General features: G+C 56.4%; 1 protein-coding gene across 3 annotated transcripts; it reads left to right on the top strand.

The window, feature by feature from the left end:
* Positions 1-136: 136 nt before the first annotated feature.
* On the top strand, positions 137-7,982 carry SYNGR4 (synaptogyrin 4). 3 transcript variants are annotated; one of them, XM_045077088.1, is made up of 5 exons: positions 137-303; positions 1,079-1,275; positions 5,926-6,163; positions 7,258-7,397; positions 7,708-7,982. In XM_045077088.1, exons 2-5 carry the CDS (start codon positions 1,183-1,185, stop codon positions 7,939-7,941), a joined length of 705 nt encoding a protein of 234 aa, XP_044933023.1. In that variant the 5' UTR covers positions 137-303; positions 1,079-1,182; the 3' UTR covers positions 7,942-7,982. The 3 variants fall into 3 exon arrangements, with proteins under 3 accessions (XP_044933023.1, XP_044933022.1, XP_004767497.1); XM_045077087.1 differs by having other exon boundaries at positions 1,076-1,275; XM_004767440.3 differs by having other exon boundaries at positions 137-414; positions 1,076-1,275.
* Positions 7,983-9,244: the final 1,262 nt, after the last annotated feature.

Here is a 9,244-nt window from a genome sequence, read left to right as displayed (position 1 = left end):
GTGTCTCCTTGGCGGCGAGCTTCAAAGGGAAGGGGGCGGAGCGGGCGCGAGACTCGGAGGAGAACTGGGGCCGGGCTGGACTCCCGCGCGCGGCCAGCCAACGGCGGGCAGCCCAACGTCCGCTCAGGCCACGCCCCGACTCGTGTCAGCTCCTGAGTAGGCGGGAAAAGCGCGGGGGCGGGACTTGGACGCAGCCAATCAGCTGTGGAGGAGTGAAAAGGCGGGAAAAAGCGGAACCAAAAGGCTGAGGCGGCGCCAGAGACCAGGAGGGGAGGGTGGGCGGAAGGAAGAGCCGGCCTTCAGGTGACGAAGACCGGGCCTCCAGCGTAGGGGTGGCCCTTTGTCAGGCAGCATCACCCCAAGCCCAGCACCCCCATTCCAGGCCCTTAAAGGGAAGACTCCGATTCTAAGAAGGTAGCCTGGTGCCTGGGGCGTGACCTCGTAATTCTGAGGGGAGAGCTCCGTTCTGAGCCCATGTTCCCCACACATCTGAGGTCCAGCCTCCCCCCAACTGGAGGAAATGCACTCTTAGGAAGATGGACTTCGATTCTAAGGGGAGGCCCTTATCCTGAGAAAATAACCCCAAGTCACGAGGCCGGCCTAAAATACACCCTGAGATGCCTTGATTCTCCACTATGGGGGCTGTCACCCAAACCTTGAAAGGGATTCCTCTGGCTCAGACCTCCCAAGGGTTCTGATCTATGTTCTGGTACCCCCTAATCTCTGGAAAATCCTACCCGTGGCTTCTCACCCAGAGAGTACAGTCCTTAGAATGAGCTCCCTGGCTCTTGAGTCAGAGATGTGACCCCAGTCTCAGGAGCTCTCTTACCCTTTACCCCATTTGTGGGACCCTCAGCCACCCTCTCGCCCTGCACTCCCACCTCTGGGACCTCCGGTGGCCCCTTCACCCCCAAGCCCCAACCCCTTCAACCCTAGTAGACCCGTCACTCGACATAACCCCATTCTTGGGGGACCCCCTGAACCCTCTACCTCATGCCCCCATTCCTGGGACCCCTGGCAGCTCCTTCAGCCCACACCTCTGACTCTATCCTCCACCATCCATCTTGTCTTGCAGCAGCCGAGCCCAGGGTGGGCCTGGAGCCCCTGGACGGCAGCGCCCAGCAGGCAGCACCCAGCATCCCTGCTCACGCCCCCCAGGACCCCAGAAGCAGAGCAGCCGCCATGCACATCCCTGAAAGCCTCCAGGACCTGGCTGACAGTGAAGCCGTGCAGTTTCTAAAGAGGCCCAAGACGATCACCCGGATCATTGCAGGGGTGAGGCCCTCTTGGGGCCTGACTGCCCCATGGGTGACAGGAAACAGTGTGGAGGGAGTTGGTGGTGGGGGGGGGGGGTTGGAAGTGGCCAGATTGGGAGAACAAAATAAAAGGGAGCTCATAACAGAAGTCCCCTCTTACTGAGCATCTCACTCTAGGCCCTGCGCTACCCTGAGCGCTTAGTAACTCTCAGAGGAAGACACAGCATTCCCAAGTACGTGCTATGAGCCCCATTTTTGTGTTGAGAAAACTGAGTATCGGAGAAAATCAAATCAGTGTTTATTTTTAAGGACATCATTGTTTAAAGGCTGCGCTCTCCAATGGGGTCTCCACAAGCCACGTGTGGCTATTGCAATATAAACTAATTAAAATAAGAGTTTGTTTCAAAAGGGGGTCGCAGTGGCCACCTTTCAGATGCCCACCAGCCTCACATGGACGGTGCAGATCTAGAGCATTTCCGCCATGGTGGAAAGTTCCATTGGACAGTATTGGCTAAGGGCCCCCAGTAAGAGGCAGGGCTGGGATTCAGATGCAAACTGGGGTCTGTGAAATGCCAGAGTCCTTTCAATTTGGCACCCCTCAGACAAAGGGATAGGACAGGAGCAGGGGCAAGTTCCTCTGGGAAGGAAGAGGTGCGCAGAGGGGAGACAACAGCGTGTCACTTAGGACTAAGATACCAGGCATGGGATAGCCACTGTGGGCCAGTCACTGTGTGCCAAGCCAGGGCTTTATAGATGTTTTTGGATCATTACCACGTTCCCAGACTCAAGACCCCCGGGCTCAAATCTTCATTCAGCACAGACTTGGCTGTGTGACCTGGAGCCAATCACTGTGCCTCTCTGGACCTCAGTTCCTAAAGGGGTTAGAGCTGTGACTCGGGGCTTTATGCTCGGCCAACTCCCCTGCTCTCCTTTGACAGAGCTGGAAACTGAGGCCCAGGTTGCTGGTGAGACTTGACTGGGGTCCTGGGAACAGGTGGATCAAATCCAGGGTCCTCACCTGGAGCTTCTCCTTCCTACCCCTTCTGGAACCTCTGGATGGAGAAGGATCCAAAGGGCCTGGTTTAGAAGCCTTAGAATCCTGGCTCGGCCACGCACTGCCCCCCTGGGGTGGCACACTCCTTGCTTTGCTGGGGCCACACCTGGTTGAATCAGCTCGAGTGCCGCCCTTGATCCCCAAAAGTGCCCCGTTTTTGGTGGATAACGTACCCAGTCGCTCTATATCTGTGACCTTGAGAAAGTGACTTGATTTCTCTGAGAAAAGGCTCCCCATGGCCTACTGGTAGGAAAGACTGTTCTGCAAGTGAAACCAGTTTCTGTCCCTAAATGGAAAAGCACGGGCCTGGAAAGTCTGAATCCCTAAATAGAGATTATTATTAGGACAACTCATTTCTGTGAGCAACTCGAGGGATGGGTCTGGGGGGCTGAGGGTGATGGGGAGTTGCGTACATTGCCGTTCCTCCCCAGGGGATGAGGGGAATTAGGAATTCCACGTTCGAGTCCGTCGTGGGCGTTAACTTCTGCTCCTCACCGTGACCCAGTGGCATGGCCGTCAACTACCCCTGTTCGACCCAAGGGGAAACTGAGACTTATGGAGGTGGAGTGACTTAGCCAAGGTCATCACCCAGCTGGCGAGCTAGTCAAAGGATTCTCGCACCTCCCAAGCTTTGGAAGGAAAAGTGGGTGGCAAGGGAGGAGGCCCAGCTGGTGTGAACGGGCTTGGGGAAGGGGGAGGGAAGGGCCACGGGCTGTGCCAGACGTTTTGGTCACGGACTTTGCCCGCCGCCTCCATCCTCCCTCCCTCCCGCCCTCTCCTCCTTCCCCCCTGGCCTGGCTCCTCAGTAGGGAGTCTCTGGGCAGCTGGTCCTCTTGTCCTTCTCACTGCCACCTGCCAGCTGGTGTCTTAACTGATGAATCTTTGCTCCTTCCCTGGGGATGGGCCAAGGAGGGCGTGGAAGGAAGTTGGACTCTGGCCTCAGAGGGCTTGGGTCCCTCTGGCCCAGCTGAGCCCCCTCCCTGAGTCTCCAGGGCCCGAGGCTCGCACCGCAGCCCAGGGTCTCCAGGGTCAGCGGATGAACAGACCCCAGGCTGGGAAGTCAGGAGGACCAGAGCCCAGTCCTTGCCCCTCCTTCGCTGACTGACCTTGAGAGGACACGTCCCCTCTCTGGCCAATCATGAGACCCATCATCAGGCCTAGGCCTCCTGCCCTTCTGCACAGCCCCAAGACAGCCTGGGAAACTGAGGCTGTAAGAGGTGAATGATTTGTCCAAGGCCACACAGCTGGCAGAGCCGGACGCGCCTGGCTCTTTCCACTCCACCTTAATGGCTTCCATTCATCACCTGTGAAACAGAAATCGACCACGTGGGGCTGGTGCGAGGGAGGTAGAGCAGGTAACATGGAGACGGGCTCGAGTGATCGATGGTCCTTCCAGTCCTCGACCTGGCTCCGTCCCCAAGCAGCTGACCGAGATGCTCCCCTTCTGTGAACTCCTTGCTCCGAAACCGGGAATGGATGTGAACAGCTTTGGATCGTGCAAAAGGGCCAGACGAAAGAGAGACTGGTTGTCATTGTTCTGTTACGGTTTTCATTCAGAGAGGGCAGTTAAGGGGAAGGATAGAGGCGGATGGACACAAGCTGAGGAGTTAAAGGGCTGAACCTTTGCCTCCTCCATCCTCATATATATAAATAGATATATACATATATGTATATATCTATGTATCTATATCTATCTATCTATCTATCTATACAGGGTGGGAGCAGAGAAAGTCCCAAGTACTCCAACACACATTGGCTGAGGTCCAAGCTGGTGGTGGGGATAGAGAGATGGGTCCCCTATCCAGGAGGAGTTCCAATTCCGGTGAATTCCTTCCCCTCACCTACTCCCCCACTCCCGCCCCCTACACCGCCACATCCAATCAATCTCCAAGTCCAATTTTACGTACTAAATATCACTGGCCTCCCCAGAGCTCTGACCTCAGCTCAGGCCTCCGCATTTCTGCCCGGAGCCTTCCCTCCAATCTCCTCTTTGGTCTTGGCTTCTCTCTCTGTGTGTTTCTTTCTCGTCTTGCCCCCAACCCCAATCTATCATCACCCTGGAGATCTTTCTCTGACTCCAGGGCTAAGTCTGATCCCGGCCACCCTCTGCTCGGAATACTTCCATGCCTGAAGTTAAATCCAAGCAAGAAATTTCACTTTCCATGCCTCCCAAGTCTACACCCTCCTATCTGGTGTTCAAGGCCTTTGAGGCTGTCGCTCCCGCCCACTTCTTCGGCCTCATCTCACTCTCAATCCCTCCAGTGGGTTTCTCTCCAGTCCCTGAAGGAGCCCCATTGGCAGCATCTGGCTTTTGCACACACAGTTTACACCACCCCCCATGCCCTTCCTCCCGGTATGCCCGAAAATCTCCTTATTCTTTAATGTGCAAATCACACCTCACCTTATTTCCTCCTAAATTAAACCCCCACAACTTCCATTCTGGCTCAAACCTTGATTTTCTCCCAGACCCCAGGTCCACAGCTTCCTCCCTGGCCTCCCAAACCTCCAGTCTCACTCTGTCCAGTCTGTCTTGGCTCAGATCTGCCCCTGCCCTCCCCTGGTCACCACTCTGCTATGGCTCCCTATTGCCCTCCAGACAACCTTTCTCACCCTGCGTCACTCCAGAATGCCTCCCTGGAGCAGCTCCCACCAACCACTACCCCTACCCAACCAGTTCCTTCCATAGCTGGTGTGGAACTTGCCCCACGTCACAGTGCTGGAGCTTTCCCTGAGTGGCACTGCTGTGAACCCCTGCCCTCCAGACAGCTGATTTCAGCTTCAGGCCTTAGAGCTCTGGGCCTTCAAGCTGGCTCTGGGGCTGGGCAGCTTCCATCCAAACCCAGCCTCTGGCACCTGCCAGCTGACTGGCTTGGGACAACTCCTTGGCCTCTCTGTGCCTTGGTTCCATTCTCTAAGGAAATGGGGCTGGCAGTACTACCCACGTCCTCGGGTGGCTGGGGTCTTGACCTGAGCCCAAGGCAGACGCTTAACAACTGAGCACCTGACACCCCTCTCCCTGTACTTCCGTGTGTGTGTTTGGAATACTTCACAAATTTATTTGAACAAATTCAGAGGAACCAGGTGAGCGGGGAGGGAGGAGGAAGAAGTCACAGGCAGAAGGAAGGGCGGGCAGGCAGAGGATACTCGTGGGTAGCAAATGCTTCTGGAGCTCCTCACGTGTCCCAGGCTCTGCGCTAAGGCCCCCAGGTTTGGTGGCAGGTACCTGTTTGGGGTGGCAGAAGGGAAGCATGGGGGAGGTGGGAGATGGGGGCGAGAGTGGGGAGAGAAAGATGGAGTTGGAGGAGCGAGACCAGTACAGACCACGGAGAAGGGAAGGGTGTGAAAGGACCTCCGTGGGAGCTTGTGGGCCAAGACTAGAAGCGGGGAGGCCAGGGAGGAGGCGGGGTTGAGGTTCCAGTGGGGAGGGCCTAGACCTGAACTAAGATGGAGGGAAGAGGGGTGAGGAGCAATAAAGACAGGCTTGGAGGCCCCGAGGATGTGACAAGGAGGGGAGCGAGGCCCACCGCTCCTCGACGGGGACCCAGGAGAAGGTGCAGTTTCGGTGGTTGCTGAGCTCCACGTGGGCCGGCTGGGAACGCCCTCCTGCGCCCACAGGTCTTCTCCCTCATCGTCTTCTCCTCCCTGCTGACCGACGGCTACCAGAACAAGACCGAGTCTTCGACGCTCCACTGCGTCCTGAACAGCAACAACGTGGCCTGCAGCTTCGCCGTGGGAGCCGGCCTCCTGGCCTTCCTCAGCTGCCTGACCTTCCTCGCCCTGGACGCCCACGAGAGCCGTGGCGGCAGCGCCCGCTTCAAGACGGCGTTCCAGCTGCTGGACTTCATCCTGGCTGGTGAGCGCCCCCCGCTCCACCCTGGGGCCCTGGGGACCCCTCCCTTCTCCACCCTGCCGGCCCACCGTCCTCCACGTGACCTGAGGCTTCCCTCCTCCCTTTCTGGAAGCTCTTGTGCACCTGCTGTTTCCCCCCAGGGAATTATTACTCATCCTTTTGACTCAGTGTAAGGGTCACCTCTTCTGACCCCCAGGCTAATTCTAGAAGCCTCCCTCCTGCCCTGCTTTTGCCTCGCATTCACCTCCCTTCTTCACAGAACATTCCTTGAAAAGCCCCCCGGGGACCGGAGGTGGGGCTCCAGCATGGAGCCAGGCAGACCTGAGTTTGAAATCTCCACTCCTGTGGCTCGAGCTGCTCTGAGCTTCAGTAGAAGCTGGGATGAAAACCCCCACGACGCAGGGCTTTTTCTGAGCATGAAATAAGAGAGAGGAGGCCTGGAGTAGCATTGCCCTTTTCTGGGCACTTCCCACATGTCAGGCAAAGAGCCAGGGGCTCCACGTGCCTCATCCCATGCACAATGAAGACCCACCTGAGCAGCAAAGTCCTGCTCCTACCCCCATGTTGCAGAGGGGGAAACTGAGGCTGGAAGAGATTACGTAATTGGGCACAGGGCTGCTGAATGGCAGTTCTGGCCTGCAAAGCACGGTCTCCCCTTATGAGTTCCTTTTCCTCAGGCCCTGGGGCTCCCTCTTCTTGGTCTGATCTCAACTGTCCCCACCTCCTCTTCCCCATCTGCAGGATCCCAGCATCTCAGGCTGGGAAGGCCCTCAAAGGTAAATGAATCCAGAAATTTCTGTGAAGATGGTAATGTCCCATATGTGCATTCCCCAGTAGGGGAGCCGCTGGCCACATGGGGCCTCTGAGCACCTCAGGTGTGGCCAGTGCAACAGAGGAGCTGCATTTTTAAATCCAATTTTAATTGATCGAAACACAGCACGTGGCCAACGGCTCTGGGCTCCAGGAGGGGACAGCCCAGCTTCTCCAGTGGGGTGCTTTCTGGAGGGCTGGGAGGGAGAGGCCATCCAGCCAGACCCCAGCCGAACCCTTCCTGAGCCAGATTCCCCCTGCCCCTCTTCTCTCCTGCGACCCCCCAGTCCTGTGGACAGGCATCTGGTTCGTGGGTTTCTGCTTCCTGGCTAACCAGTGGCAGCATTCTTCACCCAAAGGGTTCCTCCTGGGAAGAAGCAGCGCCAAGGCTGCCATCACCTTCGCTTTCTTCTCCATCCTCATCTGGGTGAGGATGCACCCCCTCGGAGGGCAGGGCTTGGGGGGCTAGAACTTTCTCACACTCAGCTCCCCTGGGGGTGGGGGAGGGCTCCTCCTGGGGCCTCTGCTCGTCTTTCCTGTGACTGGGCAACTTGTAAAGAAGTTGCAGCTCAGATGAGGCTCAGCATTGTGCATCGTGCTGGGTGCCCTCGTGCTGTGCAGTGAGCAGTGAGCACAACCATACCTTGCTCTCCCTCCTAAGCTGGTCCCCAACCCCGGTCCCTCTCCTCCCCTGGCTAACCCAAGCCAGCCTCCGGCATGCCCTTTCCTGCCCACAGATATTCCAGGCCTACCTGGCCCTCCAGGACCTCCGGAATGACACTGCAGTCCCTTACAAGCGCTCCCTGGATGAGGGTGGTGTGGTGCTGACCACCCTCTCCCCGCCCTCAGCTGCCAGCCCTGTTAACACGCCCACCGCTGGCCCCAACAACCTGAGTTATGCCAGTTCTGCCCTGTCCCCCTATCTAACCACCCCAAAGGCCCCCCGCCTCGCTATGATGACCGACAACTGAACATCCTCCTCCACATCAGTAAAGAGATACTCCTCCCTCCAGAAGGTTTCTGAAAACAGCCCTCGGTCCTTTTTGTGTCTGTTCCTCTCTGATCTTTTGAGTGGCCGGGGTGGGGAGAAATCCTATGAGGCCATTTCCGGGGTCTCTGCAGGGGGCCACATTTCCCATACTGCATCCCAGACTCTCCATCTTGGTACCCCCGGGATGATGGCACACCCCGGTGACAGGAAGGGGACATCCCTTTTGGTCCCTTCGATCCTCACTCTGACCAGAGGAAGGAGGTGCAAGGCGGTCCGATGCGTTGTCGGGCAAGTTCACATGCAGAGAGAGAAGTCTTCTGCCCGTGGAGAGAGCACTAGGGGGATCCAGAGCCAACACTGGAAGCAGCCCTTCCACTCACCCCAGTGACAAGGGACCCAACTCAAAACCAAGGAACAGGGGGCCATGAGTGCGTGAATGAGATCAGGGGAGATCCTTGTCTGTCAACATTTGCGAGACTGTCTTAGGGAAGAGGAAGGGATTTTATTCTAGAACCCAGAAGGTAACTGGGGACTCAGACACAAGCCGAACAGGGACCCCAGTGAGTGAAGCACTCATTAAGGGAGTAGTAGGGACAGGGGCCGTGTCGTGGAGAGGAAACCTTCACTCAGCATCCGCCATTCAGCTGCGCGGGCCTGGGGTGTCTAGCACGGCACTGTCCAATTAGAATATAATCAAGCCAGGGGGCCTGGGGCAGTTTCAGAATATTAAATGGTCAAGTAGCCACATTAGGAAAAGTAGGATGAAACAAGTGAAATTAGCTTTTGTAGATTTTATTTAGGCCAATATATCCAAAATTTTATCATTATTTTCAACATGTCATCAGTAGAAAAATCAAGGTCTCCTACATTCTTTCCTACAAAATTTCTGGAATTCACAGACAGCCCATTGATCTAGACCCGCCGCATTTCAGGCGCTAATGGTTGCAAGGAGCCAAAGGCTACTGTATCACACAGCAAAGCTCTAGAACCTTCTGGTCTCCCTCAAACAATCAGAAATCCATTTCTTTTTATGTGGAGTTCGCAGGCAATGACTAGCAAGAAAAACTATTAATGTTACACAGGCCAAACAAAACACCCACATGAGGGCCACTGGGACCCGCAGAGCGTTCATTTACCAACTGGACAAAGGGATACGAGCCGAGAGTGGGGGCGTCCCATGCGGGTTCTATGGTCCCTTTTATTTTATTTCGTGCTCACTCCTGAAGGTAGGAAAACAAGTAGGATGTGGTCCCTGTGGGCATCTTGGGAAAACCACAGCCGCG

Source organism: Mustela putorius, unplaced genomic scaffold (assembly GCF_011764305.1).
Source record: "Mustela putorius furo isolate JIRA1106 unplaced genomic scaffold, ASM1176430v1.1 tig00000196_pilon_pilon_pilon, whole genome shotgun sequence".
Lineage (NCBI taxonomy): Eukaryota > Metazoa > Chordata > Mammalia > Carnivora > Mustelidae > Mustela > Mustela putorius.
The sequence above is the reverse complement of the archived record's forward strand: the minus strand, read 5'-3'. Positions and strand labels throughout refer to the sequence as shown.